The sequence below is a fragment of the Macaca thibetana genome, chromosome 18 (assembly GCF_024542745.1).
Source record: "Macaca thibetana thibetana isolate TM-01 chromosome 18, ASM2454274v1, whole genome shotgun sequence".
In the NCBI taxonomy this organism is placed as follows: domain Eukaryota; kingdom Metazoa; phylum Chordata; class Mammalia; order Primates; family Cercopithecidae; genus Macaca; species Macaca thibetana.
In genome coordinates, this window is record NC_065595.1 from 68,360,540 (window position 1) to 68,373,352 (window position 12,813).

At 38.3% G+C, this 12,813-nt stretch overlaps 1 protein-coding gene across 3 annotated transcripts in view; it reads left to right on the top strand.

The window, feature by feature from the left end:
- NDUFV2 (NADH:ubiquinone oxidoreductase core subunit V2) overlaps positions 1–12,813 on the top strand; it is a 335,006-nt gene that overhangs the window by 307,181 nt on the left and 15,012 nt on the right. For all 3 annotated transcript variants that reach the window (XM_050767405.1, XM_050767404.1, XM_050767406.1), the window contains 3 exons: positions 10,662–10,727; positions 12,125–12,187; positions 12,273–12,389. In XM_050767405.1, coding sequence (XP_050623362.1) covers positions 10,662–10,727; positions 12,125–12,187; positions 12,273–12,389 — 246 coding nt within the window. The remainder of the gene's footprint in view (positions 1–10,661; positions 10,728–12,124; positions 12,188–12,272; positions 12,390–12,813) is intronic.

Here is a 12,813-nt window from a genome sequence, read left to right on the forward strand (position 1 = left end):
TAAAGACAGTTTACACACATTTTGGTTAGGGGGAAGGTGGCTTTATCTGTGGGATATTTTGCTAGGTGTTACCTGTAAGATATATGAAGATTGCTGGACAAATAAATGCCCAAGATCACACAGTAGTAAGGGCTGGGTTTATTTGCAAGTCCTATTTTGTTTTGTTTTTAATCTACCTTTCTGAAGTTGCTGAAACAATTGAAGTTGCTAAGGGAAATCACTATGTATGGTGAAGATTTAAATTTAATAGGCACTCTAATAATAAAAGGTGTGCCAGTGTAAGCAGACTAGGGAAATGATTTCACTTTGCTTAGGGAAAAGAGATGGAGGTTTAGGGGCTTTAAAGGGGTAAAAGGAGGAGGTTAACCTTGGTCATGATGGATGAGTGGAAGGTGTAAGTTGAGATAATGCCGTAGGTATAGCTAGTTACATATACAAGGACAGTGAAGAACATGAGATGAGACTGAACCTCAGGTCCACTGGATGGGTGTTTCATTTCTATAAATTATTCTTGTCCTTAGAACAGTTGGTTGTTGCTTGTATCCATGTGGGATTTTATATCTTTAAAGAATGTTTTCTTTAATGTATGGTCAAGATGACCGGAATCATTAATGTTGTTATCTTAATCTGTAATGCACAGTGCCTGTAATACCTGGGCTGTTCGTGCAGCTTTTCTATAATATAAAATTTAGCCAAATTACATTGGTTAATTCTCTCATAGTATGGTAAAAATTACTTACATTTTAACCTGAATAACATTTTTAGCTAAGTTACTGATGGAATTTTACTTGGAGGATGTTTGTAAAAGTCCTCCTATGTCTATCTGAAAATACAGCAAAACTTAAATTTTAGTGGTTAAGGCATGTACTGAAGTCAGGAAAATCTGTATGTAGTATTTCATTTATTTAGCTGTGTGATATAGGGAGAGTTTTTCCCCCTTCTTTGAGCCTTAGTTTTCTCACCTGTAAAATAAGATAATAATACCTACTTGGTAGGCTTGCTGAGAGGATTAAATGAATTATAGTGTAGATTTGTAAAGTTTATACCATGAAATCTGACATAGAGTAAGCGTTTGTATTTACGATTATCCTTGAAATAGATTTCACAATTATTAACCCAGCATCAACTTTGTTAAAATAAAATGCACTGAAAAACTTTTGTTTTTCAGGGATTTTTTTTTTTTTTTTTTTTGAGACAGAGTCTCAGTCTGTCCCCCAGGCTGGAGTTCAGTGGCGTGATCTTGGCTCACTGCAACCTCCTGGGTTCAAGTGATTCTCCTGCCTCAGCCTCCCAAGTAGCTGGGATTAAAGGCACATGCCACCATGCCTGGCTAATTTTTGTATTTTTAGTAGAGATGGGGTTTCACCATGTTGGCCAGGCTGGTCTCAAACTCCTGACCTCAGGTGATCCACCTGCCTTGGCCTCTCAAAGTGCTGGGATTACAGGCATAAGCCACTGCACCCAGCCTCGAGGATTTTTTTTTTTTTTAATGTAAAAATACTTAGTCTGAATGAATGTATTACAGACGCTGACTTTTTGAGGAGGTTTCAGTTTCTTGCTTGAACTGGCAATGGGGAACGCTGTAAGTAACAAGTCAGCAGATGATGTGAACAGTGAGAGGAAAGCACGGAGGGAGGGACCTCAGACCACTTTGGATTCACCGGAGATGTTTCACGTGTGCACTGTGACTCTTGCATAGGCAAATACACATCTTGGTGGATTTAATCTGTAAATATTAGGGATCGTCTAAAAGATATATTCCTTGCCTTAGCTGGCCTCTGATAAGGGGGAAAAAAGAGTTTTTGAATTGCCTGACCTTAGTCTTGTCTTTATAATTAGATTACTGCTTCTGTCAGTTTTGTTTTACTGGCTTCTGAGTCTCTTATTAACTTCTGTTAGCTGGATGCGTCCTTCTGTAATGCAAATGTCTGATAGAACTGAAAGGAGAGCTTCGTTGGATGGCAGTATTGTTTGAACAACAGAAGAAATTCAGAAAAAGAGTAGAGCCCATGAAAAAACAATGAAGGAATCTTATTCTTGAGGAGAATATAAAACTTTAATTTTTGTCATTTTGAGCTGTTGGTATTGCCAGTGACAGTGAAAGGGAAATTTCGGCTGGTAGAAAGAGCACAGGGTCCTTAGATTCAAAGAGCCTAGGCTCAAAATCCAGCTGTCACTAAATGTGCGGTATGGGGCAAGTTACTGTCTTTGAGCCTGAGTTTCTGTAAATGTAAAATGGAAATGATGACTCACTACAGATTTTTTAGGAATTGAAAAAAAGTATGTAGAAGAGCTTAACACAGAGGCACTCAAGTTTCCTTGAATCCAATGCAAAGGCAGCCACTGTTTTGGCCTGCTTAAATCTCTGTTCCTTCTGAAACACACACACACAAGCTAGAATTCAAACCCACTGATAATTTTTAGTTGTATATTAGGCTATGATCTTATTTACTTAAAAAAGTTACTTGGTTCCATGCTTTTCTTCTTAAAAAAGGGAAGTTACTTGCATTTTCAATTGAACTCAATTGGAATTTCTTGAGGTATAGACATTTCAGAGTCCAATGAGAAGCCAGATTCTAGAGAAAAGACTATAGGTAGTCAAAGAAGGGGATGGGTGGGAACTCAGCTTATTCTTTGAATCATTCCAGCCTAGCTAAGTTGTTTTTTCCAGTTTTAAGCCTGGTCCTGGAATGCCTCTTTATTTCAAAGTGAAACAAAATTGAAATGGCCCAGTAAGTAGTGTAAAGATGTTAATGAGAAGTTTTAATATTTTATTCCTTTATTGAAAGTGTCTGACATAGACATTACAATGAATGTAAAATAGGTGATATTCTTTAAACACACAAAAAAACAATTTTCAAAGGCATTTTCAGGCCACCTGTAACTTGATAGGGATGAGTAACAGTTTGTGCCAGTTGAAAAAAACAGCGCTAAGATTTATCAGTTTATCTTCACTATTTAGTTTACTTCTTTATTGTTTGTTTACTTACTACTCTTTTAAGACAGCATCTCACTCCGTCTCCCAGGCTTGAGTACAGTGGCATGATCATGGCTCGCTGCGACCTCAACCTCTTGGGCTCAAGCGATGCTCCCACCTCAGCCTCTCAGGTAGCTGGGACTACAGGCATGTGCCGCCATGCCTAGCTAATTTGTGTATTTTTTGTAGAGACAGGGTCTCACTATGTTGCCCAGGCTGATTTCAAACCCCTGGCTTCAAGCGATCTACGGGGCTTGGCTTTCCAAAGTTTTGGGATTATAGGTATGAGCTACTGTTTCTGGCCAGCTTCTTTTATTTTATAAACATTGTCTCAGCCCTTAATGCAGTTTTGAAGAGGTCGACTTCAGACTTTGAAATTAAGTTGCTCAAATGTTATGCTAGTGTGTATACATTCAGGTTTTTTGCAGGAATAGAAGAGAATGGTGGCAAGGATTAAAAAAAGATCAAATAATTTGCATCTTTCTCTCTTAACAGGAGCATTGTAAGCCAAGTAGGCAGGGCTTTTCATTTCTTATCTGCCTGCCTGTATATATATGGAGGCCTAATTTTCTTCCTTAAACTCCTTGGTTTCTTAGACCTACTATGTTCTTTTAAAGCTTTGATGGCATCAAATAGTCAAGTGGCTGATAATAAGGCCATGGCCTTTGTAGTCATGTGGCCCTAGGATCTAACATAATTTCTGCCAATAATTAGTGATGTGACCTAACCTTGAGAAGTTTGCATAACTTGTTTAAATTTCTGGAAATTATACCCACCTTGCAGGAAACTTTAAGAATTAAATAATGTATAAAAAGCTTAGTGCCTGACATGTAGTACTTCTAATAATAATAGCTAATGATAGCCAGCACTAATATGGTACTTACCATCTGCCAGGCAGAATATTAAGCACTTTATTAAGTACATTTTTTTTTCCCCCGAGATGGAGTCTCACCCTATTTCACAGGCTGGAGTGCTGTGGCGTGTGCTAGGCTCACTGCAACGTCTGCCTCCTGGATTCAAGCGATTCTCCTGCCTCGGCCTCCCAGTTAGCTGGAATTATAGGCACGCACCACCACGCCCAGCTAATTTTTGTGTTTTTAGTAGGGACAGGGTCTCATCATGTTGGCTGGACTGGTCTCGAACCCCTGAACTCAGGTGATCCATCCGCCTCAGCCTCCTAAAGTGATGGGATTACAGGTGTGAGCCACTGTGCCCGGCCTGAAGTACATCTTTTAATGCTCTCAAGAACCCTATGAAGTACATGCCATCATTTTTCTCTTTTTATAAATGAGGAAACAGGCTCTGGAGCTGAGCTTTTAGCCATTTTGCTATATTGTCTCTCCATACATAGGGTATTAATGGAATATTAGATAACAGTGATACATCCCACCTTCAGAGTGCTAGAATGTGGAAAATGTGCTTTTTAGAAATGCTGAAATTGACACTTCCTATACTAGAACGTGTTTAGTGTTGGTTGTCTTTTACACCACACTCAACATCAGAAGGATTTTTTTTTTTTTGATAGAGAATCTTGCTGTGTCGCCCAGGCTGGAGTGCAGTGGCTCGATCTCGGCTCACTGCAACCTCCACCTTCCAGGTTCAAGCAATTCTCCTGCCTCAGCCTCCCTAGTAGCTGGGATTACAGGTGTGCGCCACCACATGCTGCAAATTTTTGTATTTTTAGTAGAGATAGGGTTTCACCATATTGGACAGGCTGATCTCGAACTCCTGACCTTGTGATCCGCCCACCTTGGCCTCCCAAAGTGCTGGGATTACAGACTGTGCCTGGCCAGAAGGATGGTATTTTTAAGATTAGTTTGGTGACATTAGACAAGATGTTTTGAATTGACAAAGGGATCAGCTAGAAGACTTACAGTAATGTACAGACATGAAATAATGTCTGAAATAGTGGTGATAGTAAGACAGGGACAGAACTAAAGACTTCATTGGGTTTTTTGGTTGGTTTTGTTTTCAGACAGGGTCTTACTTTGTCACCCAGACTGGAGTGCAGTGGCGTGATTTCAGCTCACTGCAACCTTCACCTCCCAGGTTTAGGCAATTCTCCCACCTCATCCTCCTGAGTAGCTGGGACTACAGGTGTGCGCCACCACAGTCAGCTAATTTTTGTATTTTTTGGTAGAAATGCAGTTTCACCACGTTGACCGGGCTGGTCTTGAACTCCTGACCTCAAGTGACACTCTTGCCTTGGCCTCCCAAAGTGCTGGGATTACAGGTGTGAGCCACTGTGCCCAGCCCTTCATTGGTTTTTAAAAGTTTAAATGTAATACATATAATGGCAAAAAATTCAAACAGTAAGCAAGGCTACATATTATAGTGTGTGTGTGTGTGTATATATATATATATATATAAAACAGTACAGAGTAGGGATACAAGAATATGTATTATAAAAAATATATGTTGCATATATTATATATGTTAACCCATGATACATCCCACGTCCTAACTTTCCACATTATAATACCTCTGAAAGTGGGATGTATCACTGTTATCTAATATTCCATAAATACTCTATGTATGGAGAGACAATGTAACAAAACAATTAAAAGCCCAGCTCCAGAGCCTGTTTCCTCATTTGCAGAAACAGAATAATAACAGTGTGTACTTCATAGGGTTCTTGAGAGCATTAAGAGATGTATTTCGGCCGGGCGCGGTGGCTCACGCCTGTAATCCCAGCACTTTGGGAGGCCGAGACGGGCGGATCACGAGGTCAGGAGATCGAGACCATCCTGGCGAACATGGTGAAACCCCGTCTCTACTAAAAAAATACAAAAAAAAAACTAGCCGGGCGAGGTGGCGGGCGCCTGTAGTCCCAGCTACACAGGAGGCTGAGGCAGGAGAATGGCGTAAACCCGGGAGGCGGAGCTTGCAGTGAGCTGAGATCCGGCCACTGCGCTCCAGCCCCGGCGACAGAGCGAGACACCGTCTCAAAAAAAAAAAAAAAAAAAAAAAAAAGAGATGTATTTCATGTAAAGTGCTTAATATTCTCCTGGCAGTAAAGACTAGATTTTCTTCCCACTCCAGATCCTTGATTCCTCTGCTTAGAGACAGCAGCTGTTACTGGTTTCTTTTATGATGTCTCTGTTGAGATATTTTGATAGAAAAAGCAGTAAAAAATGGAAACTGGCACATTTCTAGATTTTATTGACTTTCTTAAAAAGAACTTTGACAGATCTGAAATTTTACCCCATTTGTAAGCTAACAAGTTAACCTGCCTCAGTTTCATGGATACTGGCAGGGGGCAGCATCCTGGGTCAGTAGGCAGCATGAACTTCATGTTAGTTCCCCCTGACATTCATATCTAATGGTAAGGGAGGAGACCACCCGCATATTGTCTTATGCCCAATTTCTGCCTCCAAAGAAAGAAGAAGTAAAAACTAAAGGCAGAAATGAAATCCACAAGCAGACAGCCCAGAGCCACACCCTGGTCCTGGTAGTTAAAGATCGACCCCTGACCTACTTGGCTGTGTTGTCTATAGATTACAGACATTGTATAGAAAAGCACTGTGAAAATCCCTGTCCTGTCCTGTTCTGTTCCGTTCTAATTACCGGTGCATGCAGCCCCCACCGAGTCACGTACCCTCTGCTTGCTCAATTGATCATGACCCTTTCACATGGACCCACTTAGAGTTGTGAGCCCTTAAAAGGGACAGGAATTGCTCACTCGGGGAGCTCAGTTGTTGGAGACGTGAGTCTTCCCGAAGCTCCCGGCTGAATAAAGCCCTTCCTTCTTTAACTCGGTGTCTTGGGGGTTTCGTCTGCGGTTTGTCCTGGTACAACGGGAGTGATATGGAACAGCCCAGGTGAATGCTGTGCATCACAGCTAAGGGACCTTGAGCTTGGGAAACCCTGTCTGTAAGAAAACTCACTCAGCTTTTGCCCCAGGAGAAGATATTCTCTACAAAAATAATTGAGAAGATAGTCTGAAACAAAAGCTGTTCAGCGCTGCTGCTCACAAAATGTGCACAAACCTGAGACCCACAAATCTTTCTACCAGCCTATTTCTTCCTCCTTCCCCACTTTCTTTAACTAAAAAAGAAATTTATAAGTTAATTTCAGTGGAGAAGTAGATGGTTTTTTAACCATCAAATACATTATAAATTCACTAGAAAAACTGTAAGCCTTATATATGTGGATATAAAGAAAAACTAATTATGTGCAAATGCAAGAATATTGGCAGTATGTTGTATTTGACAGTAACTCTTTGATAAAGTCAACTAACAGCACAATTTTAAAAAATAGGTGTAGTTTTTAAAATGCAGTTGTTTGGATTTTTTTTTAGTTATTAAATGTTTTATCCTTATGTCAGTTAAACAGGTTATAATGCTTTACAGGTTATATAGTACTTTCAGAGAACTTGACTTAAATCTCAAAATAGTCCAATGAGAAGATAACCCTGTTTTATAGGTACAGAAATTGAGGCTTAAAAAAAATTAAGTGAGTTGTGCAAGGTCAGATGTTAGTAAGTGGCAGAATGGTGATCTAAACCCAAGTTCTCAACAACAATTATAAAAAATCTGAAAGTCTGTTTTTTCCTAGAATTTAGCTACTTTATCTTGACCCTTCTCAATCAGTAGTCTGTCTTCAATGATTTGGACTTTAAACCACTTTTAGAAATATGTCTGTGAACTCATGTGCATATCCAGAGTTTCACAGGTCAGCAAGAGAATGCCTCAGAATAGATTTTCCAATATGTAGCAACATGGGCCTAAATAATAATTTTCAAGATTATCTCTATATTTTTATTTTAAATAAAAGTGCATGCCAGATCCTGGATTAATGAGAAAGGGATCAAATATTAATCCAAAATGGAAGCTATTTTAATTTAGAGATTTGGTGTTATTTAATTTGATATACAAGGAGGTTAGAAGGAGAAATAGGTTTTACAATAGAGAAAAGTTTTTCTTACACCTGATGAGTGTTTTAAGTAGGATTTTTTGGGCCAGTTAATCCATGCTAATAGGAAATTTGGAAAATAGAGAAAAATATAAAAATATAAAATAGAGTCCCTTATTTCATTAACATCGTAATAAGAGATAAGCACTTTTAATTATTTATGGCCTTCTAGTCTTTTAATCAGTGTCTGTAAATTGAGATAATTTATGCATTTTTGCTTTTTTGCTTTATTTAACCCTGATTCCAGTTTCTATGTGATTATTTTTACAAAATATTTTTGGTAGCTATATCACGTTCTAGTGTCAGAATTATTAGTATTTAGTTAAAATATGCTCAGATTGGGCTTTTAGGTTGTGTTTTTGCTGTAGTAAACATGATAGGAACAACATGTTTTCATGTACAGCTTTATCCTCATTTTGTACTATAGGAAAAATATCTAGGTTAGAATTACTAAGTTAAAAAATGGACACTTGGGGCCGGGCACAGTGGCTCACGCTTGTAATCCCACCACTTTGGGAGGCTGAGGTGGGCAGATCACCTGACGTCGGGAGTTCAAGACCAGCCTGACCGGCATGGAGAAACCTCGTCTCTACTAAAAATACAAAAAATTATCCAGGCATAGTGAGTGGCACATGCCTGTAATCCCAGCTACTTGGGAGGCTGAGGTAGGAGAATCGCTTGAACCTGGGAGGCGGAGGTTGCAGTGAGCTGAGATCATGCCATTGAAGTCCAGCCTGGGCAATAAGAGCGAAACTCTGTCTCCAAAAAAAAAAAAAAAAAAAAAAGAAAAGAAAAAAGACACATATTTATTATGCTTTCCATATTTCATGGTAATTTGCTTTCTAAAAGGCTATATGAATTTTTAAGTGTGCTTGTTTCTCTATATGTTCAACAGAATGGAGTGCTATCTTTACCAAGTTTGGTAGAGTTGGTAGTTTGATAGCTAGTAATGTTATTTTAAATTGCATGCTTTTAGTTACTAGTAAGCAATTTGAATTCTGTGAAACTTGTTCATGATCTTTACTCATTTTTTTCATTTTTTAAATGCATTTATGATCTCTTCAGGCTATTAGCCTCTTGTCATCAAACATGTGCAAGATTTAAGACTCACCAGTGTAGGGTTAACGGATGAGTTCTCAGAGGCAAAGGCTTTATAGAGAATAGAAGATAGAAGTGTGAACTGAGCCCTGAGGACAACCTGCAAGGAGTGGATAAAAAGCCAATAAACAGAAAATTTTAGTGTTCAGAAATTAAAGAGAAGATTGAATACTTTCCCTCCTCTTAAAATTAATCCTTCCTTTATTATAAATATACAGTCTTTTCTCTCAGGATTTAGTTCAGTAACTCACTGATGTTACTCAAAAATTGTTATTAGATTAAAAAAATTTTCTGAGCTAAGATGACAGTGACTGTCTTCTAAATTTTAGTTTCAGTTAATTTTTCAAAACAAAACCAACACAGTCGAAGCCCCCTTGTGCACCTCTCTCTGACTGCATCCCTCCCTGCCTCCCAGTTATCCTGAAATTGATATTTATCACTCCCATCTTTTGTACCTGTCTCACATCGTGTACCTTAGTCTTTTCTTAATTAAAGCAGATGTTCCATGTAAACTTATTTATTAATATTTCTTCAACTGAAATACCATTTGGACCTAGGGAAAAGTTAAATATACTATTGTGTTGTATTACTCCATTTACTTTCTTCTATGTTTGCCTTTGAATTGTCCAACTCTTTGCTAGTTCCATGCTTGGTTTAACCCAGTGTTCTGCCGTCTGTGGTTAGCAGAACTCAGAAATTGGAGGAATCCAGAATAGTAGTTGAAATACTTGGGGTGGGGGACAGGGTAGGAGTGGAGGATAGGAGCAAGAGGGCCAAGAGAAATGAAATGCAGCTGAGAGAATAATCAGATTCCTTCCAAAGCAACTGAACATTGTCAGTCTGCATAGCATCATAAATAGCTTTCTAAAACTACTGTTCTTCCCCGCCCCCCCAGATGGCCTTGCTTTGTTGCTCAGGCTGGAGTGCGGTGGTGTGATCTCGGCTCACTGCAACCTCTGCCTCCCGGGTTCAGGCGATTCTCCTGCCTCAGCCTTCTGAGTAGCTGGGACTACCAGTGTGTGCCACCACGCCCAGCTAATTTTTGTGTTTTTAGTGGAGACAGGGTTTTACCATGTTGGCCAGGATGGTCTCGATCTCTTGACCTCATGATCGGCTTGCCTTAGCCTCCCAAAGTGCTGGGATCACGGGCATGAGCCACTGCACCCGGCTAGAAACTACTTTTTACAGCTGGAGTTTCAGAACTAATTTAGTAAAGGATTGAAAAGGAGGATACAGTTGACTCATTTGTACAGAGTATATGACTCATTTGTACAGAATGAAAACATGTTTATGAACATGTTTCACACTAAGTGAAAGCTGGCATCCAACTTGATTCAGACAAAAGTGAAAGTCAAGAAGTTAATAGTACATTAATTCACCAAATGCATGCCAGCAGAGCATGGCAGGAAGGTACACAACTCAGCAGATCTGGGTTGTCCTGGTTCTCCTATTGACTCGTGTGTGTGATGTTAGGCGGGTGAATCTTGCCTTTGAATCTCCATTTGTAAAATACCTCTCCTGAAATAGAGATGGGTAGGGTAGTATACCGTATTTCTTAAGATCTTTTATAAGTTGATTCCATTGTTTTAAATTATGAATCCTAAAGTATTTCTTTATGAAAAAATTTGTAAGGCTGTGATTTACTAAACTTCCTTAAAATTTTAAATTTTAGGGAAGACATGTAAGGAATTTACATAAGACAGCTATGCAAAATGGAGCTGGAGGAGCTTTATTTGTGGTAAGTAATTACTTACATTTCTTTGGAAAGAAAAGACTTGGAAATTTGGGTAAATCCGTTGTAAAAATCCAAAATATCTTAAATACCGTTGTCTAAAATTGTGGGAATTTACATATAGCTAATTGAATTTACTACATTTCAAAAGACGTGTAGTTCCAGTTGAACCTCATGAGTTTAAATTAGTACCAGGAAAACTCTGGGAATAAGAATTTATTTCCAGTGAAATTACTGTGTGAGCCCTAACCTGATTCTCATCACACTTTGGATTCTCAGTCATGTTGGCTTACTGAGGGTTTGAAGATTGTAACTTGTTGAATCCCAAAATGACACTAGTTTGAAACTTATGGGTTTTAGTAATGTAGTAACTAGATAAGCAGCTGGTCTTTATATTTTTAGTTTCCGGAGTTTTAACTATAGATAGAAGTCTATGAACTCCCCAGATTAGTCGCACAATTTGGAAAGGATAAGATACTGTATCTCCCTTTTCTGACAAGGTGCAGTTTTCAGGGATTACTCTTCTGTAAAGGAAATATAGTGGACTTGTGTGATGATTTAGTTAGTGGTGTAAGAAGTAGCTTCCTGCTACATATCAATCATCAAATTGGCCACATATTTGAGATCATTGTCTAGAGTTTCTGTTTTCTTTCCTCTTTTGGTTTATGTCCTTTAAAAAGCAGAACTCTGAGAGTTAACATATCAAGAGATTCATTTCTGTATTCACCACACATACATAACATTAATTGATCGTAAGTGTTAATCTCAGTGTGACTCATTTGATTTCCTGTTGACATGCCATTTCTTGTCCGTTTTTGAAGAGGGCCTGCGTCTGCTCTTTTAAGAAGAAATCAAGCTTCTTGCTGTTGGCTATTATGGAAAATGTGGGAAAGAGATGGTGCTTTTTTTTCTTTTTTTTTTTTTGAGATGGTCCTTTTGTACCCTCCTAAAGTAATGGGTCTTAACCCTTTTGGATCCCAGATCCCTTTGACAATCTGATACCCTCTCTTTTGGGAAAATACACATGTTCACATTTAAAATTTTGTGTTTTAATTTCATAAAGGCTTCCAATAATTGGTAATGTTTTGGTAATTCTGTCAGAAGATCTTATTCTCTAATGAAGCTAGATAACACTTTTTGTTGTTTGGGTTTTTTGTTCCTAAAGGTACTTTTCTTATTCTTTAAATGGTCCTTTGTAAAATTTTAAATTCTAACTTTACTTTGGTAGTCATACTCATCAAATGTGTGTTTAGTCATTCTTTTTGATGGAAGGATAGGGTGCCATATATCATGTTGGAATTAAAATGGAGAGATTAAACAATAAGTAATAGTATAGTAATGTACAGTATTATTCACACTTGAGAGAATTCGGATAATTCTGAAAACCTTTTTTTGTTGTGTAGCACAGAGATACTCCTGAAAATAACCCTGATACTCCATTTGATTTCACACCAGAAAACTATCAGGTATGGCTAAATTAACATTATAATTAATGTACCAAATAGGTAATATTTTCTAGATGTGGAAAATGATGTTCTTTCTTTTACACAGAGGATAGAGGCAATAGTAAAAAACTATCCAGAAGGCCATAAAGCAGCAGCTGTTCTTCCAGTCCTGGATTTAGCCCAAAGGCAGAATGGGTGGTTGCCCATCTCTGCTATGAACAAGGTACTGGATTCATTTTTGCCTTAGTTCCAAAAGAGAAGAGATTGTGTATGATAATTTCCTTTTATAGAAATTACTCTGATCATCTCCAGTGTCAGAATCTAGGATTTTGGAGCCCTTTAGCCATTTGTATGTTTCCTTGAATTGTCTTTGTGTTTTTGTTCGTTCCCTTAATGCATAGAGGTGATTTCTAACCTTGCAGGAAATAGGGAAGGCATTATGGTGAAAGAGGGTATGTGTGGTTTTTTTTTTCTTTTGAAGGAAATGGTCATAGGAAAGATAAAAGATTCCAAATGTGTATAACTTAGTACCAAGATATTCTGAAAATGAATGTAATATTTAAACACTAGAATTACAGAAAAAAAGATCTGCTCAACAGTCTGAAGATTTTTAATATTTTATATCTTTGGCTGTAGGCTGTAAGAAA